A 21,336-nucleotide genomic window follows, 5' to 3' on the forward strand; every position below is an offset into this window, starting at 1 on the left:
CGGGTACCTCCTACACGCCAATGACCACCACCCGGCAGAATGGGTAGCTTCATGAAACTCTGATGGACCACAAGACACACTGGCACAGTAGCACATCAATCCCGTCGTGGAGGCCCGGCTCACCTCTTCAGGGGCCTGCCTGGGTGTCCTCCATGTGCATGTAGAAGGAAGCATCCCTTCTCCACTATCTCAGGGGAGCTCAACTCGACGTACATGCCGATCCAAGAAGGCCTCGGTGACACCTTCGCTTGGAGACGCTCGACATGCTCTGCCAATCACGGAAGCATGACAAACCCCGCCTGATCCTTCCTAGTATACTGTGGAGGTGAAGGTGTAGTAGTGTAGTGTAGTGTATAATAATCACCAACCACATACATAAGGAGGTGCACACCCTGCGCCGGTTACTGTGATCTCCGTCTTTTCTCCGAATGCACTTCGCATAGCGAGGAATCCACGTCCACAGACATCTTCACCGCAATAGCAATCATCATGGCCGGCTTCGCGAAACTCACACCAGCCTTTACAGCCAAGGTGCGTGCGTCGCCGTGGATGGCACTCCCCTGACCGCAAACCCTCCGTCATATCCACAGCTTTATCCACAGAGCCACTCACCAACGTCTCTTCCCCAAGATCCCAATCGACCCACCTAACGGAGTGGGCGTCCTATCCACCGGGACCAATCTGACCCACGTATCTTTCATAGCCGGCCAGGAGGCCATCTCCTCCGAGGCGGGCTACTCCACCTCCCTGAAGGGGACCTGGGTCCACGGCTCGGACTACATCAAGACCGATGCGGATGGCGGCAAATCCCGCCTCGAGGTAGACAGCCTTGTCAAGGACACGGCGACGGGCGGCCTGGTCCGCTACAGATACACGGGAGTTGTGGATATGTCGGGCCCCGCCGGCAAGGTCCTGAGGGGCGATGCGGATGCGGCTACGACGGAGTTTGGTGACATTTGTGAGTATACCCGAGTATGAGACGCCAACGTTATTTGTGTGTTCCTCTTGTCTAACGTGTGCGCGTGTGTGCGTGTGTGCTCCCAGTCACTCACGTCAAGTTCGAGACGGGCCATCCGGGGCTCAAGGTCCTGGAGAACAAGGTCTTTGTCGGTTCTGGGCGCTTCATCCTGGAGGCAGGGAAGCCTGTCACTGTCGAGTACAAGATCAGTGAGGTGTCGACCTGAAGCGTACATTCCGAGGCGGCCCACTCGTTGACAGGTTAGCCAACGGTGTGCTCTCTACAGGCGACACTCGATGTGATACCATCAACCGCTTAACTGGAGGAAATCCGGTCCCTGCCTTGTGAGAAAATGATTCTATATGGCTAGAAGTACAGTAGCATGACTACCAACTTGTCAATGCCTCGCCCCAAAATGGCTTGCCTGATCGCGTTGCTCATCTGATGCACTTGATGTCATCCCTAATCCCCAACCCGCGCGCCCTCTATCCCAACACATTTTCCCAGCAACGCCTCCGATGGCCCATCCAACTCTTATGACATGGTATCACCCTGGCCTCCTATGCTAAGCAATGCGATTCAACAATCGACTGAATGCCGCCCATAGCCCCCATAGCCCCTGCCAACTTGCCATGCCCAGCCAAATCCTTGGACTAAATATCGCAGGGTCTTATGAAGTCCATGCCAACTCCGAATGTGCAATGTCTGATTCCCGCTCATCTATAAGCCCCTTCGCTCATATCGTACGATAGCACCCTATTGTGTGCTCTCCGCGCATCATGCTCGGGCAGCTGCTGACCCAACACCTCGTGTGCCCTGAGACCATACCTATCAGCATCAGGACGCGGAGGCATTGCCGAGTTGAAGCAGCTTCTGGCCTGAACTCAGGTTGGCGTATTCGTAGGCCTTGGACTCGGGCGGGAACGTGCCGCTCGCAGCCCATAGGTCAATCAACGGCTGCATGGGCTCAAGCTCATGTGGCTTGAGCATATCGAGCGCGGTGGCGGTCAGGATGAAATGGCTGAAACAGCTGTTGAGCTGTTTCTCCAGGTTCAAATGATAGAATGGTTCAACAAAGTGGGCCCAGTACAGGTGTGAATAGACGCGGAACATCTGGCGAAAGATGGTCTGGCAGACCTCCACGAAGTTCTGGGGGAACCCAGATCGTTTGCCGACCCAATCAGGTTCCCCTGGATTCGTCAGTTGGGACAACGGGGTGGTGGTGATGTTTGAGTTGTGCGCGTAGGAGACTCCAGAAGCCTCAGTGGGGAAGATTCTCGTGTCGTCAATTTTGCCCGATATCCATCGCTGCATAAGCGTGATGTACTCATAAGCAGGAAGCTCCACGGGCTCTCTGCGACTGTTGAGCCAAGTGAACGAGTGGCTCCTGCAAATACAGCGTCAGCGGCCAATACCACGGCGGAGGAAGCATTCTGAATGTACGTACTGGCCTGCAGACATGCGAGGGCAACTGTTCGGATTGCATATGGATGAGCCATCTTCTTCCTTCTCATGAATGACACGAACAAAGTTCCACAGATTACGGTAGTGCTCGATAACTTGGGGAGAGTCAGCCTCATTTTCCTTTGTTCAGCTGGATGGGGATTCGCAGGGCAGAGCTTCTCCCTCAGTAGCGCGTCCCAGAGAGGAGTATGTTCCAATGGACATGTCTCCGACCAGGATGTCGCATGAACGCCATGATGTTGATGAGTTTGACCCATGGCTATGCACTGCAACTGCTCTCGCCCTTCTCGATGCCCTGCGAAAATTTGGTTTCCCGCCTGGGCCTGGGTATCACAAACCTTGGTGAGCGATCCACTCTCCTTGCTCAACGGTCTTTGGCCTGGCACTCAGGGTCATGAAGTTGCCCTTAACGATATGCTTGGCATAATTTGGGTTGAGCCATAGAGGCATGGGCCGTGGGAGATGATACTGTTCGAGGGCATCATAACCACCGGTCATCAAGCCGCTCTGCTCGTCCATGGCAATCGTTTGCGCCAGAGAGGGTGACTTGGGCAGAGGTGGAAGGTTGGCAGAGAGGCCTGCTGAGGCGGAGGACTGGCTACTATGAGTCCTATCCAGGCTCAGTGGAGACCGGTGGCTGGCCAGAACTGCTGGTCGGACTCTTGCCTGGGCCGGGAGACTTGGAGCCCCGAAAACGGGCGTTGCTATAGAGACATATAATCAGTGCCCGTTATAAGTGAGGCGGTGGGGCTTCAAGCGGAAAAGTGGAATTAAACTAATAGACTGGTGCTCAATGAACGTGAGACCAGAGACAGGAAGGCAGAGACAGGGGGAGAGATGAAGATGAAGAAAGGATGGGCTATCTTGTCGTGACTTGGGTTCGTGCACCGAGCCTCGCTACATAGTTGTCCAAGGATGAGGCTCGGGGGAGACTTAAGCCGTTGGGGGGGGGGGGCACTGTTTTGATGGCACGGGCTGGAATCTCTCCTGGGCTTTTCGTGCTCTTTAGAAAGACCTGTCGGCCTCGAGGAGAAGGGAAGGCAGCGCCGGGGGGAGGGGGGACTCAAGGCGCAGCGCACCCGAGGACGGGCGGCGCAGGCACGTGCTCTTGCTGTGATTGCGGCGAATTCCGGTGCTGTCTACGACACAGCGCGAAGTTCCATGGCTCAGGCTTGAAAGCGGGCTGTTGATATGCTCGAGGGCGGTAGAGCGGAGCAGACGATGGCAGTGGGTTGAAGCAAGGGCAGCAAACGAATCAGAGATACTGGTACTCACATGCCAGAGAAGAGGTTGGACATGGTGGGGGAGGGGCTGCGGTTGCGGCGATGCGACAACTGGAAGACTGGTATTGTGTGTGTTGACGTGGGAAGAATTGCGCGTCGTCGCCCTCGGGAAGCCACTAGGGTGCGGCACGTACGTATTGACTCGATCTCTGTTCCGTTGACGGTCCGTGGTTCTTCGGTTTTCTCAGTCGAGAGGCAGTAAACCCGGTTGAAATTGGCATTGACGTTCCAAAGTTCCTTGGGAGTGAACCCCTATTCTTGGGCTGCAGGGGAAGCGCAACACCTGCGGCCTGGTCCGTGCGATGAAACGGACCAGCCTCTGTCTGCGTGCCTAACTCTGAGAGCCAACTTGCGCCTAACAACAATCCCTCTTCGAGTGGTGTTCATGTACTGTAGTGATGCCGTAACCTTTGCTCACAACAGAGCAACTACAATTGGAGTACCAACAGAATGCAAGGCACGCACCACATACCCTGCTGCACAATACAGGCGCTCTCTCCTACTGTCTCGCAACCCGTTTGTATAGCAATCCGTTTGTGCATCATACTGTACGTAGGTGGGTACGTACCTGCGTGAGGGACTCCCAGGTACCAGCTCAGCCAGCTTGGACTTGCGGACCCCTCAAGTACCGGCTTACACAGGCGGCTTTGGCAGCAAGACCCTTGTTCAACAGACCTGTCTAGCCAAAAATCCATGAGCTCGACCATGCACAGCATAGCAACTTGCTATCCATATGCCAGCAGCATACTTACTGTCAGTCAAAAGACCAGTGATCCCCCCCTCAACTGCAATACATTTTCACACTGCCTCTGCACCCATTGAAGCACGATCCAACTCAAAGCAGCCCCACAACAAGAACGACCCGACCGCATTGATCGCATATCTCCCACAGGCCGACCAACCGACACCTTACCATCCCGAGCACGGAGCACGTCGCACGTCGCATCGCCATCGAAGCTATCATGTCAGACGTGGAAGACCGGGTTGACGGCTCAGACGGCGGAGGCGACGACCTCTTTGGCGACGATGGCAGCGATGCGTCGCTGATCGCCGACAACCCACCACTCCCCAGCGACGATGAGCTCGCCTCAGAGCCTGATCGCCAACGTAGCCAACGCAGCGAGGCGCGTGAGGCGGCCGGCGGCGACGGCGACGGCGAGCGACGAGAAAAGACCGTCGCAGAGGAAATCATCTACCGCCATGGGCTCCCGAAGACGAACGATGGAAACGTGAGTTGGCCCTCTCTCGCTCCCGCCCTTGGGCTCTTGAGTCTATCTGACCAGCCCGCAGATGCAAGCTGCAAAAGTTCCCAACTTCCTGCGATTCTTGCCTACCGAGTACAAGTCGGATGAGTTCCACCCTTCTGACTGGGCGATTGAGAACTCGCTGCGGAAAATACCCACCAACCTCGTTCGATACCGTCGGAACCCCGAGACCGGCGAGCTGGTGAGCAACACCAACATCTACAGATGGAGTGATGGCTCTTTGACCTTGCAAGTCGGCGAGGAGCACTTCGACATACAGGTCAAGGACCAGGTGCCTCCCGCCAACAAAACATACATCCCCGATCGTGATGCGCATCGATATATCGCAGCCGCGCACATGGGTCACTCACATCTGCTAACCGTCGCACACATCAACGAGGAGTGGACCATCCGCCCGGACAAGAAGCGTGTAGACGAGGACACGGAGATTCTCAGGGAGAAGATGGGTCAGGCAAAGGGCGGGATGAAGGAAGGCGAGATGATCATTACCGCCACGGAAGATCCCGAGCTGCAGAAGAAGCAGGCCGAGCAGGCCGAGAGGGAGCGCATCCGCGCGGCGCGAAGACGGGAGAATGCGGCAGCGAGGATGGACGGCGGCGTTGGTGGAGGCGGTGGATTCCGAAGGGGAAACCTGACCATCGACGGACTGGAAGGCAGGCGCGCGCCAGGTGGTCGGAAGCGTGGCCCGGGAGGGTCATCGAAGCGAAGCGGTGGCGGTCGCCGCCACAACGATGAGTACGACTCGGACGACGATCTCCCTGCCGGAGCACACGGAAACGCCAACGAGTACGACCGCGAGGATGACTTCATCGCTTCGTCCGGCGAGGATGCGGAGAGTGTTGAGGATGGCGGGGAAGAGGATGACGACATTCTCGACGCTGTGGACCGAGAGGATCGTGACAGGCCCCGGGCCAAGCGCCAGAGGACAGCCGAACCTTCTGATGACGATGCTGATGGAGAGCCAGAGGATTCGGCTCCTGCAGGCACATCTGGTGGAGAGCATGCTCGACGGAGGATGCGACGAATTGTGGACGACGATGACAGTGAATGATCTTTCTATGGGAGAGGAGGAGCTGGGTCATTAGGTTGAATCAAGTAGGCAGTCAAAACCTTCCAATGGTGATTTTTCAAGTCTCCATCTTGCTACAAAGACCCTATTGGATTGCCCCATGGCTTATGTTTCCCTGGACTGCTTGTTTCGAGTCAAGGCAGACAAGCGTTGAGTGTCTTACAGGCTCAGTCAATTCTACAAATGCCTGGATACGGGCATTCCTTGTACGAATTGTACCGTTCTGTAGAAACGACGATTACGCAGCCTCGCTTATGGGAGTGACCTCTTCAAGTGTGAGAATTGAGTTGTCACGTAGCATGGTAGTTGAACCATTGAGTTCTTCGAGGTCAAAGACGGCACTTGACGGGCTTCACGTATTCGTTTTCCAGATCCCACCGATCTGCCTGGTTTCTTCTAATACCTTTCCCGCTCACTCTCTTCTTAGGAGACGTACAGGATCACTGGATTCAGGGGCTCTTGAGCCACCACTTTTTGGGGCGAGAGAGACTCAAGAGCTGTTCTAGCAAGCAGCCAAGAAGGCGAAAAAAAAAAAATGTGGTGAAGAGGACTCCAGAGCGAGGCTTTGGTTCACAGTATCAGGCCGAGTCAGAAAAAAAAGTCAAAAGAGGTAATCTGTCGTAAAAACTCATGAGCCCAGAGACCTCCCTCGTAAATATACTTGTCAATACACGGGGACAAATTGGGGACTATCTAGACTGCCCGGTCATCTAATTACTAAATTTGCCCCATAATACATACCGGTACGTTACACGCGGGCCTTGTGGTCACTGGAAGCTGTCGTTGTCCCAGGGCTGATTTAGGAAAATCCCGGCCGAGTCGGTTGGCGTCGGCCGGTGCCTGGGCCCGGCAATTTGGAGTGTCTCCACAGCTCATCACGTTCACATGTCAGCTGTCATTGCGCTGCGGGACTCGAGACCTTGTGTTGCTCTGGCAGCACATGTACGCTCGGGCACTTGTCGTGCAATGTTGCCTCGCGCCCCGAATGACGCACTCCTGGACTCGGTATTAAAACCCAGCCAGCACTGACCAGTCTGTCCGTCCCAACGTACACCATAATGCAGTTCCTACCCATTGTTCTAATTGCCAGCGACGACCATTAGCTCGAAACCTGAACCAACGCAGTCTGATCCGCGCCAGCTCAGATGTCCCAAAGCGGGGGCGGCGACCAGCAGATATGGGGTCGGTGATGTCGGTGTTCATAGGCATATGGGGCGTGATTGTCGAGATCATTGACTTCTGGCGCAGGGTATGTATACAGACGGACCCACGAACAAGCAACAACGAAGCTGACTTGGACATCGGTGCCCAGCGATTCCTAGAATGGTACCGCCGCAAAGCCCCGGCCGAGCTGTGGCTCGACGTCCTCCGCCATGCCGAGATGTACGAGGAGTGGGAGGAGGCCGCCCTCCACCTCGACAACCTGCTGGGGCTCGACCTCTGGCGCTACAACCAGGTCTCGCGGTACTATGACTACCGCCTCATCAACGAGCGCCTCGACAGCCTCGCCCTGGCACGGGAGGACCAGGACATCCACGCCCTGGTGAACCTCCTCCGCTCCGGTCTGGTGCGCAACCTCGGCAACATCACCGCCACCAAGCTCTACAACCGCAGCTTCGCCGGCTCCAAGTTCCTCATTGAGGAGTACATCACGCAGGTGGCAGAGGCCATCGAGTTCATTAGCACACTGCCTGCCGTCCCGCCGAGCGGCGTTGGTCTCCTCGGGAGCAACTCCTCCTCCGGCAACGTCGCGGGCCAGGGACCTTTGCCCCCGGCCCAGCCTCCGACCCAAGCCCAGCCACAGACACCCGCTGTCCACTTCAGCGACAACAGCTCCACGACGCCCGGCAGCAATGCCAGCAACGCCAGCAATGCGGCTGTCGCGAACATCAAGACCCCCATGACGATGTCAAACCAGATGAAGCTGGACTTTGTGCACGACACGAGGCAGGCCTTCGGGCGGAGCACGCTTGTGTTACAGGGCGGCGCAATCTTCGGCCTCTGCCACCTGGGCGTCGTCAAGGCCCTCTTCCTGCGCGGGCTGCTTCCCCGCATAATCACCGGCACAGCGACGGGGGCCCTGATCGCGGCGCTGGTGGCCATTCACAAGGAGGAGGAGCTACCCGCGGTCCTCAAGGGCGAAGGGGTCGACCTGAGTGCCTTCGCGGCGAAGAACAAGAGCAAAGGCGATGATGCTTCGGGAGTGGGAACACGGTCGGGCTCGACTAGGTGGGAGACACTGCTCCGCCGGGTGAAGAGGTTCTATCGGGAGGGCTACTTCCTCGATGTCAAGGTGCTGGAGGAGTGTGTGCGTGCCAACGTTGGCGACCTTACGTTCGAGGAGGCTTATATCAGGAGCAAGAGGGTGTTGAACATCACCGTGGCCGCGACTGGTCAGGGTGGCATTCCGACGCTGCTGAACTACTTGACGGCGCCGAATGTGGTAAGTGACCCTGCCCCTCATGTCCCGTCTGAATACCAGGCTAACTGTATTCTATAGTTGATCTGGACGGCTGCAGTGGCCTCCAACGCCTCTACACCAACATTCTATGGTCACCGCGAGACCACAATCCTCTGCAAGGACCAGGACGGAAAGATTGTCCCCTGGGCCCCTGCAAATACAATCGACTTCCGCCACTGGACACACGTATCGTATTCAGACCGGGACTCGCCTTTGATGCGCATAGCAGAATTGTTCAACGTCAACCACTTCATCGTCTCACAAGCCCGCCCCTACCTTATTCCATTCCTACAGTCAGACATGCACGGGCCCTCACAACACGAAACACGCAATAAAACGACATCCATCACCGCTTTCCTAGTCAGGATGGTCGGCCTGGAAGTCAGGCACAGACTCCGACAGCTCGACACGCTGGGGCTCCTGCCGACCGGCATCCGGCGGTTCCTGGTCGACGAGCGGATCCCGGGCGCCAGCGTGATGCTCGTGCCGGAGGTGACGGCGGGGGACTTCATCAGGCTCCTGGAGACCCCGACAAGAGAGACTCTGGACTATTGGATATTGAGGGGCGAGAGGAGCGTCTGGCCGGCAGTCGCGGCGCTCAAGATTCGGTGTGCCATTGAGACGGAGCTCGACCGAGCATACCAAATGGCGAGAAGGCTAAAGGCCGGAGGGCTGAGGCGGAAGTCCAGCATCTCCGTGAACATATCAGGCGGTGGCAAGGAGAAGAGGCATCGGGCTAACAGTGTGGGTTCGAGAAATTGAGGTCGCGCTTAATTCGGATGGACACCGCTGCGCAAAGTTGCAGCTGACGGCGTTGTACTGGCATTTTTATCTGGGACCTGGGAACCAAAATGGCACTGTAGCGTTGCATAGGGTTAAGAAACATCGTTAGCAAAGTACTCTCACGAAATAGGACTGTTCGTCCCGCCTTTGGGCTCAACATGTTGATAGCCCTGCGATCCACCATATGGCTATTTCGGTCAACTCGAGATCATTCTGGTACGCTTGGTAAATGAGAACACACATTAACACCCAAACCCCAAGCCGCAAACTAACAAAATGCCTCCCCAGGGCCTTCCTCGTCTACTCCAAGCGCAGTCTTACCAATCCCCGAGCCAGCCTCGTTCTCGCGGTGCGCCTCCTTTAGCCCCGCAAGGCTGAGCTTCAGCCTCCTCATGAGGTGGCACTTGACAGTGCCGTCATCCAGCATCCGGGCCAGTTCCTCGAACCACCGATGGTGCTTCTCCTCGTCGTCGTTGGCATATCCATGATAAGCGCCGGAGCACAGCCAGCACCATGAGAAAGAGAGCGACTTGCTCATGAACTGCGACCCGTACATGTCGAACTTGGCCTGTACGATGCTGCACACCTTGCCGAAGGTGGCAAGCACGTCCGCGATGGGATGGATGTACTGCTCCGTCCGGGAGGTGATGAACGCGTACCGCAGCTGCACGTCCTCCGGCAGGTTCAAGCCGTGGATCTGCTCGACAATATTCTGCCTGTGGTTAACCACGTGCGTCGCGCCCATCTTCTTGGAGAACTCGGTCGTCTCAGGCCGCGAGGCCGTGGTGATGACCACCGGGAGGCCCAGGACGTTGCGGGCGATCTGGCTCGCGATGCTGCCGACGCCGCCGCCGCCGTTGATGATTAGGATCCCCGACTTCTCGCCCTTCTTGATCTCCAGCCTGTCGACGAGCGCCTCGTACGCCGTGCCGTATGTCAGGGGCATCGCGGCGGCCTGGACGAAATCGAGGCTCTTGGGTTTGTGGCCCGCGCTATGATGTATGTCAATAATCTACAGAATGATCCCAAGAAGCTGCAAAATCGCCCTGACAGGAGGAACGGAAATAAAGCACGTACTGCCGTTCATCGACCAGCATCTCCTCCTCATAGCAGCCCTGGCCAAGCGGGTTTCCCAGATAGTATATCTCATCCCCTTCTTTAAAGTGCTTCACGTCCGGCCCGACGCCCAGGACAACACCAGCACCGTCGTAACCCATGACATGGAAGTGTGGCTCGTCCTGCGTGAGGGGCTTGACACGCTCATAGTAATCTGGCGCATCGTCGTAGACTCCCCCTCGGACCTTGATGTCGATCGGGTTAACGGCCGCTCCTTTGACCCGAACGAGCATCTGCCGCCCAGTAGGCGGTGATGGCTTGGGGAGGCGTCTGGATTCGAGGTTCTCGAGGGACCCATACTTGGAGACCCCAACGGCGCGGATAGTGTCGGTGGTCGTAGTCGCGGGCGCCATGGTCAAGTTTCTTCTAAACAATGGGAGTCTTGTTGCCTCGAGGAATTCGATTGTATCGCTGGGCCGAACGCGAGGAGGGCGGAGATGCCCACGAATTTATATGGCAGTCTTTCCATTCTGTTGCGACCATATGACGTTGGCTTGACGGGATATTCGGGTCCACATACATCAATGATCATATGTGCTTCTCTCGAAACGAGAAAATCGTACGTAGCCTGGTGGGCAAATGCCAAAAATCTGGATCGTTGACGTGAAGGACGATTGTCTTTCTAGTCGGATGTCCCGTCGTTCCCCGTGAACCAGTGTTGTGCGACGATAGGATCGTCAGGAATGGGGAATCCCTGGTCAAAGCTACGTCATTCAAAAATCGTCCTCTCGACGGCGTTTCTCGGTCTTGGTGGCATCCGACAGCTCAGGAAGTGCTACAAGCTCTGAGTCACCAAAGAAGACTCTGGTGCTGAAACTCAAAGTCAAGTTCTCCCGTAGCCGGGCAGAGAGGTGCTGGACGCAAGGAACATCGCCCAAGATGGAGCCATATGTCCCTATAGTGGCCCCCCTCGATTTACGATCGGGTGATGTTGGATGAACTCAACCTGCCCAGGCCCTTCAAGTTGATCCAGATCCATGGCTGGAGCCGGGAGAAGGAGGCGAGTTGTTCATGGGATTATCGATCAACCGGAGTGAGGGGAGTGAGGTGTCACGCACGGCTGGACGGATCCACGGGGTTGTAACACGATCTGCGCAATAAGTGTCGTGACAGGCAAACAACAGCAGGACCAATTATTTGCGTGGACTTGGACACCGCCAATCTTGGAGTATACGAAAACGGAGAGGGGCACGAGTGTGCGGAAACGAGGAGACGCGGAAAGGTGGAAAGCGACGGCAAAGGTCAGGGCTTCACAAGACCAATTAAAGAGGGATTGGGTGAAAGATAGCGGCAAGCGATGTGAACGAGAATCCCAGAGTCCTTCCGAACGCTCAGACTGACGAAGGAGGAAAGAGACAAACGACGAGGCGGGTCATAGAGGAAGTCGACGTGGATGCTGTGTGAAAGCAAGCGAGTCACATACGCGGACTGTGAGGCTGATCAGCAAACAGAAAGAGCCCGAATCGTGATTAAATTGGTATATAGCCCACTACCTCGAGACTGTTTCTCGAACCCCAACTGTATTCGATGGGGCGTAGAAGAGGTTGCACCATTCCAGGACCGCTCCTGATCTGACGCGCCGAAGTAGAGATGAACGCCCTCGGTAAATCTATCGGGAAATTTTCCTTTTAATCGCACCTTTTGCTTCCATTCCTTTACCACGACTGTCCCTGCCTTTGACCGTGTTGCTTTCCCTGTCTTCCATTTGGTATCTTACTGTTCTTGGGCTGCGCTGGAGTGTTCACCGCCGCGATGCGGCGAGTCGCTCCGAGTGAATTCAAGTTGATCCACAGAGTTGGGCAGATTGGCTGGATGCTCAGCAGGTGAGTTTACCGGCTTGGAACCGCTGAATGATCGACATCACAACCCTCCTAATAGCCCTCGCCTGCTCCAGTTCCATTGTGTCCTGGTTGATACATGTAGTTGGGTTCTGCCCCGTCAGTGCCCTGGCCAGGCAGGTCACCGGTTGGGAAAGTCGAAGACCCCGAGTTTGACGGACCTGCCGCGCCGCCCTGGGCACCGTAGCCGCCTTGACTACCTGGTCGGCCTTGCTGGTTTTCGCTCCTGTTCGACTGAGACTGCTGCAAGTAGTCATTAGCCCGCCTGCGCGGTCTGTCTGATTCTCACTCGGTGAAATGACAAGGGTGAATATACCTCGCGGTACTTGGACAAGTAGATTTTCAGTGCCTCCGAGTAATTCTCGAATCCCAGAGAGGTCATGGCAAAGAGGATGTCCTCGCCATTTACCGTCTTGCGCTTTTCCTGGTGGCACTTCTCAGAGGCTATGTCTGGTCAGTCATCTGCACGCTCAGGTGACCTGTCACTCTCTCCCTCATGCAGACACTCCCTCTCTTTCAGGGGATGGGGTGACGAGTACGGCCTTACCCTCACTGGTGATGAAGCTGATAAATTCGCTAACACATTCCTGCATGCACTCCTTGGCCTCTTTGGCGATCTTGGCGTTCTCTGGGAGAGCATTCTTCATGATACGGGCCACTGGCGCAAAGTTGCGTATGTTAGCATCGTAGAGATCGTATTTGTCGGCCTTGGATGAAGCGCGAGGCGCTTCTGGCGACTTTGGAGACGAGTCGTGGGACATGGACGAATGGATATGCGCGGTGCTTTCTTAGAGGCAGAGCAGGAGCATGCCACTCAAGCGAGAGCCAGTAGCCATGCAGCGCAAACCAGAGATGGACAAAGCAGCGCACGCCCTCACGAATCACGACGAAGCAGAAGGGGGAGTAAGACGCACCATTCGCTATCGGCAGCCACCGGTCCTGCTCCTTCACTTCGAACTCATAGGCGAGGCCGCTTGCCTGTGGGTCTTGAGGATCATTCATTTGTGCTTCCTCGTCTGGTGACTGTACACCTTGTTCGACCTCCTTGGGAGGGGATTGGGGGGAATCCGACATATTTGGCTACCTGCAGCGGGTGCAGACTTCTTGAAAATTCCTTGGCCTGAGTCCCTCGCACAAATGCTGGGGGAGATGATGTGTCCCTGACACCCTGACACGTTGCAGGGTAGTGAGGCGTGCAACTTTTTTGGGTCTGCTTAAGCTGCAGAGATGCGTCAATCGTGCCTTGTCCGCGCGTGGCAGGATTACTTTTACTTGTTCCCTTCCCGGCAAGTAGTGGTAGGGCTAACGACGGCAGCCCTCTTAACACTTGGTACAGCGGATGGTGGGCGCAGCCTCCGTCCGGATGCTGAGAGTGACAGTGGCCGTTGGGTTGGAGCTGTTATTGTGCACTTGTCGTCCACCAGGCCGGGTCGAGGATTCAGGCTGTAACGGAGATTCAAGGCGGGACGCGCGAGAGGGGTGGGATGGGTTAATGCGGGACCCACAGTAGTCACTGGTTCTCTAGTGCTGGATAGTACAGTGCTGTAGCTCGCTGGCCCGTCTGCTGCTGGATCGCGTGGCTGCAGGATGTCGTCTCGGCCCTGTCCTGGACAGAAGAGCCAGACACGACTTGGGACTGGGGCACCGAAAAATAGAGTTTTGGCTTCCTGTGCTGGTCCCCGATGGCAGTTGCTCAATATCCCGTCCCGATGTGTCGTGTTCAGACAAACAAGGCTTGTTGTCTTGCCTTCTGCGGGTTACACTGACGGGAATTTTAGGCGACGCTGGTTGGCTATAAGCCGCGGGCTGGGACGCGGATATAATAAATAGACACAGCAAGTGTGTTGCCTGAGTAGATGAATGTAGTATGAATGTATGTGAGGTGTGCGCGACAGGAACCAGGCGACGATAGGTGGGAGGCGCCGGCGAGAGGCGACTGGAGAGGATTGGCTGAGGGTGCTGGGAACCTGCGTGCCTTGGATGTAGACAGTCTGCAAAATCGCGTCAGAAAGCGGTCCTCTGCCGGGCTTTGGCAGGTGGAGGTTTCAAGTCGCGCGCAACGACATGGCGGAACGGGCAAGGCACGAGGGGGCCCCAGATCTTCAGCGCACCAGCCACGTTCAAAATCCCCATGCCCATCCACAATCGCGCTCCATCCACATCCACCCACGTCCTCGCCCGCATGCTCTCGTCCTGCTCATCCTGTTGCTACCGTCGAACATGCACACCGGGCACGGGGCACACCAAGTGACGTTTCCGCACACGCCAGATACATACCTGGGGGGCACCTAGTACGTTACGGGTAGGCGCAAGCAGACAGCGACTGGACTGCTTGCCTTGGCTTGACTCCAGAGTTGATGCAGAGCATGCGTAGGTCTAGGCTGTCCGTGGCCAGGTGCGGTCGGACCAATCACCTTGGCCTTGGAACGGGGCGCGTCCACGCGGAAAAGGTTCAAGGACAGGACACCTTGGTCTGTGAAAAAGCTGCGAGGCAGGTGATTCGATAACAGCTGGGCCGCAATGAAGACGCGGGGGGTTTTGGAGCCGGATGGAAGGATTGGAAAGTTGGAAAAGGCGGAGAGAGATGCGAGAGATCGGTCCCAACCTTGGGCGAGCGAGCTTGAGACGCGTCTCGGTACGGAGTCTGGAGCTGCGAGGTACCGCACCCACACGCGCAAACCGGGTGGGCAGGCAGGTACCCTGCGAGGTAGGCAGGAGCAGCCCTGGAGGCCCACCAACAGACAGACAACCATTTCATCCCGTCTCGACCAGCTCTCACCTGCTCAGCTTTTATCGATAAAGCAGGGATCGCATGGTCCTCCCCCCGCCCCCCGTTACCTCTTCCAGGGCCGGATGGACACCTCCACCCACTTCCATCGCCATCTTGCCCGGCCACTACAACGCCTACTGCAGACTCCGGCAGATCACATTTCTGACACGACGACGGTAGGTCTGCGATACTCGTGCCGGGAAACCATCGTGCGAGCCTGATCCCGATCTTTCCCGGGATTCCAGGCGCTGGGCAGGAGGTAAGCACGCTACGAACCGTAGCTGGCTGGCTGCCCACGAAGGGGTCCGTCGTATGGGATGGAACCCCATCGGGCCCCAACCAACCGAGTGCTGACTGCAGGCGCATGCAATCCACAGCTGAGAACGCGGGGTTGCGCAGACAGGGCAGGCGAACCTCATTGACAACGAAATGCAACAGCGCCGTCGGTGGAAGCCACGGAGACCCCCAAATACCTCCCTGGGCAAAAAAGGTGTCTGCTGGGCTTCGATCAGCTCGATCCCTCAAGCCTGGCCTTGCCATACCGCTACTTGCGCCCCGGCTGCCCAACCCTTGAAGCTTGCACATTTTCAAGGTTGCTGTCTCCGGAATGATCCCCTAGGGAAGCCAAGCCCAACGATTCTCGCCTTGACAGCCGCACACAACGGCGTTGCAGAGCATAAGGAGGGAGGCATCCGCTCCCGCCGCATCAAGGGTTGTACTGTATCTTGGCGGTGAAGGCCGCCAAGTACCCTCGCGTCGTCATGCCATCTCGATGAAGCAGACGAGGGACGGTGGAACTGCTGCCAACCACTTTGTCGCCCTGCCCTTGTTGCCTATACGTTGGGCAAACCGAGCAGGCCTTCTCTGCGACGGAGTGGTCGTATCTTGGGGGGCCTGACGTTCTTGCATCCAGCTCTGCCTTGTCTGCGTGCCCCAGGTCTTGACAGAGTGGGTGGTCACCCACGCCTCGATTCCAACAATGGGAACGGGTTTATTAATGGATTTTGTGCGTCACGAACGCGGGACGAGGAGAAGGCTGAGCCGTGGACGGCGCCTCCCTGTATCACAGAGCTAGGATGGTTGGCGCAGAGCCATCATCAACGTGGAAATAAGCTCGCCCCGCCAAACACTGCAGCGGACAAGGCTGGGAGACATTGCGCCAGTTCCACCGGCCGGTCGGCCAATGAGGCACATTTGTTGTCCTCAAGGTCTCGATGAAAGCATGCAAGTTATCGTTCCGCGGCCCGGGATGGGCAGGCCGGACGTTTCGGACGCAACCACGGTCATGTACATGAAGATACTAGGTCGTGCTTCTGTGCGATGTGATCCTGGCGGAGGCTATGTGGCACCCGCGATCAACTTTACCATGCATGCATCAGGCTGACTGTCTTGCTTTTTTCTGCTTCCTCTGCCAACTCACACGCATCCATCAGAGGTGTCGCCTGGAAGGGCACACTGGGCCTCGATGCGATCAAGATAGTTTGCAGTAGGGTGCCCACGCCCTATAAACTAAACTAGTCGACGAGCCCGCCGACCCGCATCAACTGCCCCCCTTGTCGCCGCAATGACTGCATTCACACACCGGAAGGGATTGATGCGGTGGCAATCCTCGCACAGATCCTTTGGGGGGAAGAAACCGACACAATGCCATATTCGTCAAGCATGCATCAATATGGCTTAGCTCTCCACCCAGCGTTCCCTGACTGCACGGTTGAATGCGAACAGAAATCGGCAGTTACATCTCGGGAATTCGGTGGGGTCATGTGGTGATTCACTCGAGGAGACAAGTTGGGGTACAAGCGTTCATGACTGCGGTCCGTCCCATTGCTCGCGACGGGTGTTTCCAGGCACGAACTCCAACCGAGGAGTCCATTGAAACCCAATCTATGGACGTGACGTTCGAGGAGATGCGATCGTGCCTGGGCAGGAAAAGTGCCCGGCGAGCCGTGAGCACGTGCAACCTAGGCACCCTGAAGCAGGTGCCTTAGTCTGCGGCCGTATGCGAGGCCATGGAATACATTGGTAACCTATCAGCGCCCGACAGCCTCAAAAACGTATCGGACTGCCGCTTGGGTAGAAAGGCGCCCTTGCCGCCTGCCCTCTCTGGACATTGAGACTTGACTTTGTACAACTCAGTACACACCATCTTTCGTCGAACCTCCGAGGACTCATGACATGGCCATCGGTCCTGTTCTAATTCGAGGGACTCCTTAGCCTCCCATCTGCCGTGCCAGGGTCTCTTGCAACTAGGGTAGAAACCTCATTCTCGGCCGACATCTGCTTTCAAGGGCTGTCATTGTCCATCGACGACATACGTCACCCGTCATGATGACATCGTTTCTAGTACGGAACAGACAAGTATTGAACCTGCAGCAAATAATCCATGCCTCTGAAGCCCCAGAAAGCCTGTCCCGATATCGTGCTCGGCGCGTGGCTTGCTCGTGCGGTGTTTGTGCACTCAGTCCTACTGCACCACCTGGACATTGTTCTTCTTCTATAGTACGGGTTAGACATACAGAGCCCATGAGGGACCAAAGTTGACAAAGACAAAACTTACTTTCCATTTCTCCATCTCGGTGGTCTTTGTGTTGTATTGCTCAGTGAGCTCGGTCAGAACCTTCTCCAGCCCCTCGAGGTTCGTCTTCAGTGCCGGAACGACATCTTTGACAGTCCTCTCGGCAAGAACACCGTTGATCATCCGAAAGCACTTGCGGTCCCCCGAGAGCGGCTCCAATGTCTCCAGGACGGCTCTAAATCCCTGTGGTTAGCCTGTGGGCAGTGAAGAGGAGACGATGACCACGGAGCGGTGTAGCAAAGTGAAAGCCTCGAGCTCATCTGAACTCATGCGGCGGGTGTTTGGATGTGAAAAGAGCAGAGAAAACAGGGCCGCGGAGTGACAACGCACTTGTGCTCTTCCTTCTCCTGGTCAACGTCACCGATTTTCTGGGCGAGTTGTTGCAAGGTGTTCTTATAGGTGCTGTATTGCATCTGGAGATCTGTGCGTTTTTGTTAGTCCTAGAACCCAACCCTGGTTGGAAACATCCTCACCTTGCTGCTTCTTTGAAGCTGCCGCCGACTGGGTCGCCATGGTGGGCTTTCTACTTTGATGGTCCAGGGGTCTGAAAGCAGTCCGCGACGTTGTCTCAAGTGAAAGACTGTGAGCTGGACCCGTATGGTTCCGAGGGCGAATTTTGGGGGAATTAAAAGCCTTGTTAATTGTAATCAGACGTCGCACTGAGAAGAGGTGTAGTTTGAAGCGGTATTCAGTCGCTCACACCTGTTGGCACAGATACTGGAGCTAGGACGTGGAGCTGTGAGATGATTACCTACCAAGTACCAGTTGGACCTGCAGTGGCTAAAATTGTCACCGTTGCTCCACTGCTGCCGGGTGTCAAAGTGGTCATAGCTTCTGCTAGCGAGATCGCCGGGCTGCAACGGCAAGGATCGCAGAAAACTTGTCGAACGACCAGAGCGCTCCGTCATCGACGCGAACAAAGCCACCAATTCTCGAGTAATCAATCTTCAACGATTGGAACCTCTTGACGCTCCGCCTTCTGCACATTCAACGCAGCGCAAGACTCGCTGATCCTAACCAAAATGCATCCTCACCTGCATACAAAGGACAACACCGGTATGCGACAAGACCCCCTGCGTTTGCGCCACTACTGACGGCCGTGCCACACAGCTTGCGAGGACCTCATGACGGCTCTCGAAGAGTGTCACGAACGTGGCTTCTTGTGGAAATCAATGGGAATGTGCAACGGCGCAAAAGATGCCCTCAGCGCATGTCTCCGAGCAGAGAGGAGGAAGCGCCAGGACACCAACCGCAGCAAGACACAGGAGAAGAGGGATGTCATCCGGCAGAAGTGGAAGGACATTGACGAGAACTCCTAAATACCCAATCACCAACTACAAAGATCGACGGCCACGAATCTGCAAACGACAGCCGAGATTCTATACCGCACAGACTGGATCAGGTCGAAGCGAACAATACCCCAGTGTCTGAAACCGGCGCTCGCAAAGCACGGCTCGGGCGTGATGGGCCAGCTTCTATGGAAGGACTATGCCTGATACAACTCTCGTCGTTGCGCGAGATAGCCTTATAATCTGTGTGTTGCCCTCCGGGTCGCGGACGGACACCATGTTTCCAACAGGTTATCCCATCGACCATTGACGACCAACAATGATGATGGGGGGACGTGCTCTGCTGCTCGATGCCTGAATTGGCGGGGCTCGCTTTCAACTATCTAATTACTGTGCTGGTACAGTCCATTGCCAAATATCAGCGCCCCGATGGTGGCCAGTATACTGAGAGCCACGGGGACGGGCTTTCGCAGCCGGATGGCCCTTGGAATTGACGACCCGCCCAGGATAATGGAAGCGAGAAGGCTTAATTCGACACCGTAGGGTTCGTGGTTCTGCGTGCGATATCCACCAAGTCCGTCTATTATCAATGGTCAATCGCCGCTCTCCTCTCCACAGAAAAGGTTTGTTTCGACTCACACAGCAAGCCAACGGCGCACCCGGCGATTATTGACGGCAGACTCTTCGTCCTTGCATAGCCAATGATACCGCCTGACGCCTAGTGCCGCGGACATATGTTAGCATCTACGTCCAAGCATCTCAAAATGCTTGTGTTAATACCAAAACACAAGCCGCTTGAAATGCCCATGTCGCGACGAAACTTGACAAGATCTTCTTCTGCGCGGATGGACGGTCCAGCTACCCCCGCAACTTTCAGCTTCCACTCACAGTCAGCGCTCCTAGGATATACGACGGAAGCTCGAGACCCTGATCGGTATTAGCTTAGAAACGACCAGACCTAGCCAATCAAGTACTCACCATTATGACTTCGTTGTGAGGTTTTCTGATGATATTGACCAACCCACCGGCTTTGGTGTTGCGGGAGTTTGTCCTCGTAAATGGGCGACTAGTGATGGAGCTCACGAGCAACCTGGCACTAAGCTCGTCGGCCTCGGCCACCTCGGGAAATGACATCTACGGGATGCGGATAGATGATGAGTCAGCGAGCGCCAACGGAGCCTGCCTACATACCCACCGACCTCACTTGCTGGCTCCCTTGCCGCCGTCGCTCTGCTGCATCGTGCCAATTCCGCGGGACACGCCCGTCAGCAGGCCGGGAGCCTGACACCAGGCTTAGGGATCTCACCAATGATCAAGGGTGCCATGTCTTCCGTCACCCGGGCGCGCATGAGAGCATCTGCGGACTTTGTACACATCGCCCACACACTGCCCCGCGGCGGTGCAGTGCAGGGCGGAGCTCCCGCATCGCCAAGACACTTCATTGAAAGGCTGACCATCTGGGATCGGACGGAGTGGCCTGAATGATCTATGTAGATCATGGTCTCTCTCCTAGAGCCTTGTGCACTTTCAAGTCAATTGGAATGTCGTCAGATGCCATTGAGTCGCGATTCGACTCGACTCGACTCGACTCGACTGGAAAAGTGGTCAATTCTGCAGAGCAGGTCTCAAGCGCCATTTCATACTGCCTGGTCGCTTATCGCGTCCTGGCGTCTAATGAGCGGCCTGTCAACCAACAGTCTCAATCCCCTGGCCAAGCTTGTATAATAAAGCTTGATTGTGCCATGTTTAGGGAGTGCAGTGCCAGAATGCGGTACACGACCATCCAACTATCAACTTTTGCCGTCGTCTGAAGGAGCGTCCTGGAAACATTGAACGGGGCTGCGTTGGGCTGTTTCGTGGGGGGATTTCCGCCAGTGCGCCCAGCGGAAAGCCTCGTCCTTTCTCATGCTCCATTTGGTGATTGAGCCGCAGGTCTCGAATTCTGCCTGTCGAACCTGCGCCATCGCACGAGACGCAGCGCGCGACCTCGTTCCCTTGCTCCAATCCTCGCTAGGCGGTCCTTTTGCTGACATCAATACTCAAGCTGACCCCGAAGATCGGTACATGCTGGATCTGGCTGGGATATGTACCATACGTGCGAGTTTCCCACACGAGTGAGTGGTACGCGGTGGAGTATGTAGCTGTGACCTGCATTAGCCCGCCCTTCTCACGAGCGGTTGCCTTTCTTCCATTTCGTTCTCTGCACCGCCGCAGTGGAATGACACCCTTCATTTCCAAAGTGATCATTGCCAGACACATGCGAAATCGACACCCACATGCCAGAAGGCGTCGAGAACGGGTACCAAAGTCTAAAACCGCTCTGGAAGGCTCACCCATCATGGGCAGTTTGATCTTCACCTCTGCCTCGAACCCTGCCCCTGTTCCGCACCCGCGCTTTTCTTGATTGGTACGTCGTACACCAACATATGGGAATAAGCGCTGCGCCGGATTGGTCTCGCGGGTAC

General features: G+C 56.1%; 9 protein-coding genes across 9 annotated transcripts; 4 read left to right on the top strand and 5 right to left on the bottom strand.

The window, feature by feature from the left end:
- Positions 1-489: 489 nt before the first annotated feature.
- Positions 490-1,184, top strand: INS49_008414 (uncharacterized protein; the record flags this gene model as incomplete). Its single annotated transcript, XM_043169157.1, has 3 exons — positions 490-535; positions 704-958; positions 1,045-1,184. 3 exons carry the CDS (start codon positions 490-492, stop codon positions 1,182-1,184), a joined length of 441 nt encoding a protein of 146 aa, XP_043026837.1.
- A 611-nt stretch (positions 1,185-1,795) lies between these two features.
- On the bottom strand, positions 1,796-2,941 carry INS49_008415 (uncharacterized protein; the record flags this gene model as incomplete). The annotated part of the gene is made up of 3 exons (XM_043169158.1): positions 1,796-2,345; positions 2,406-2,517; positions 2,761-2,941. 3 exons carry the CDS (start codon positions 2,939-2,941, stop codon positions 1,796-1,798), a joined length of 843 nt encoding a protein of 280 aa, XP_043026838.1.
- A 1,726-nt stretch (positions 2,942-4,667) lies between these two features.
- INS49_008416 (uncharacterized protein) lies at positions 4,668-6,021 on the top strand (the record flags this gene model as incomplete). The annotated part of the gene is made up of 2 exons (XM_043169159.1): positions 4,668-4,934; positions 4,996-6,021. 2 exons carry the CDS (start codon positions 4,668-4,670, stop codon positions 6,019-6,021), a joined length of 1,293 nt encoding a protein of 430 aa, XP_043026839.1.
- Positions 6,022-7,228: 1,207 nt separating this feature from the next.
- On the top strand, positions 7,229-9,262 carry INS49_008417 (uncharacterized protein; the record flags this gene model as incomplete). Its single annotated transcript, XM_043169160.1, has 3 exons — positions 7,229-7,288; positions 7,352-8,482; positions 8,540-9,262. 3 exons carry the CDS (start codon positions 7,229-7,231, stop codon positions 9,260-9,262), a joined length of 1,914 nt encoding a protein of 637 aa, XP_043026840.1.
- A 289-nt stretch (positions 9,263-9,551) lies between these two features.
- Positions 9,552-10,752, bottom strand: INS49_008418 (uncharacterized protein; the record flags this gene model as incomplete). Its single annotated transcript, XM_043169161.1, has 2 exons — positions 9,552-10,275; positions 10,361-10,752. The coding sequence occupies 2 exons, from the start codon at positions 10,750-10,752 to the stop codon at positions 9,552-9,554; spliced, it is 1,116 nt and encodes a 371-aa protein (XP_043026841.1).
- A 1,518-nt stretch (positions 10,753-12,270) lies between these two features.
- Positions 12,271-13,311, bottom strand: INS49_008419 (uncharacterized protein; the record flags this gene model as incomplete). The annotated part of the gene is made up of 4 exons (XM_043169162.1): positions 12,271-12,480; positions 12,554-12,681; positions 12,785-13,020; positions 13,085-13,311. 4 exons carry the CDS (start codon positions 13,309-13,311, stop codon positions 12,271-12,273), a joined length of 801 nt encoding a protein of 266 aa, XP_043026842.1.
- A 4,160-nt stretch (positions 13,312-17,471) lies between these two features.
- INS49_008420 (uncharacterized protein) lies at positions 17,472-18,095 on the bottom strand (the record flags this gene model as incomplete). The annotated part of the gene is made up of 4 exons (XM_043169163.1): positions 17,472-17,501; positions 17,565-17,757; positions 17,913-18,003; positions 18,056-18,095. 4 exons carry the CDS (start codon positions 18,093-18,095, stop codon positions 17,472-17,474), a joined length of 354 nt encoding a protein of 117 aa, XP_043026843.1.
- A 509-nt stretch (positions 18,096-18,604) lies between these two features.
- On the top strand, positions 18,605-18,901 carry INS49_008421 (uncharacterized protein; the record flags this gene model as incomplete). Its single annotated transcript, XM_043169164.1, has 2 exons — positions 18,605-18,638; positions 18,693-18,901. The coding sequence occupies 2 exons, from the start codon at positions 18,605-18,607 to the stop codon at positions 18,899-18,901; spliced, it is 243 nt and encodes an 80-aa protein (XP_043026844.1).
- Positions 18,902-19,254: 353 nt separating this feature from the next.
- On the bottom strand, positions 19,255-20,005 carry INS49_008422 (uncharacterized protein; the record flags this gene model as incomplete). Its single annotated transcript, XM_043169165.1, has 4 exons — positions 19,255-19,451; positions 19,511-19,589; positions 19,760-19,798; positions 19,850-20,005. The coding sequence occupies 4 exons, from the start codon at positions 20,003-20,005 to the stop codon at positions 19,255-19,257; spliced, it is 471 nt and encodes a 156-aa protein (XP_043026845.1).
- Between the last annotated feature and the right edge of the window lie 1,331 nt (positions 20,006-21,336).

The sequence above is a fragment of the Diaporthe citri genome, assembly GCF_014595645.1.
Source record: "Diaporthe citri strain NFHF-8-4 chromosome Unknown scaffold_3, whole genome shotgun sequence".
In the NCBI taxonomy this organism is placed as follows: Eukaryota; Fungi; Ascomycota; class Sordariomycetes; order Diaporthales; family Diaporthaceae; genus Diaporthe; species Diaporthe citri.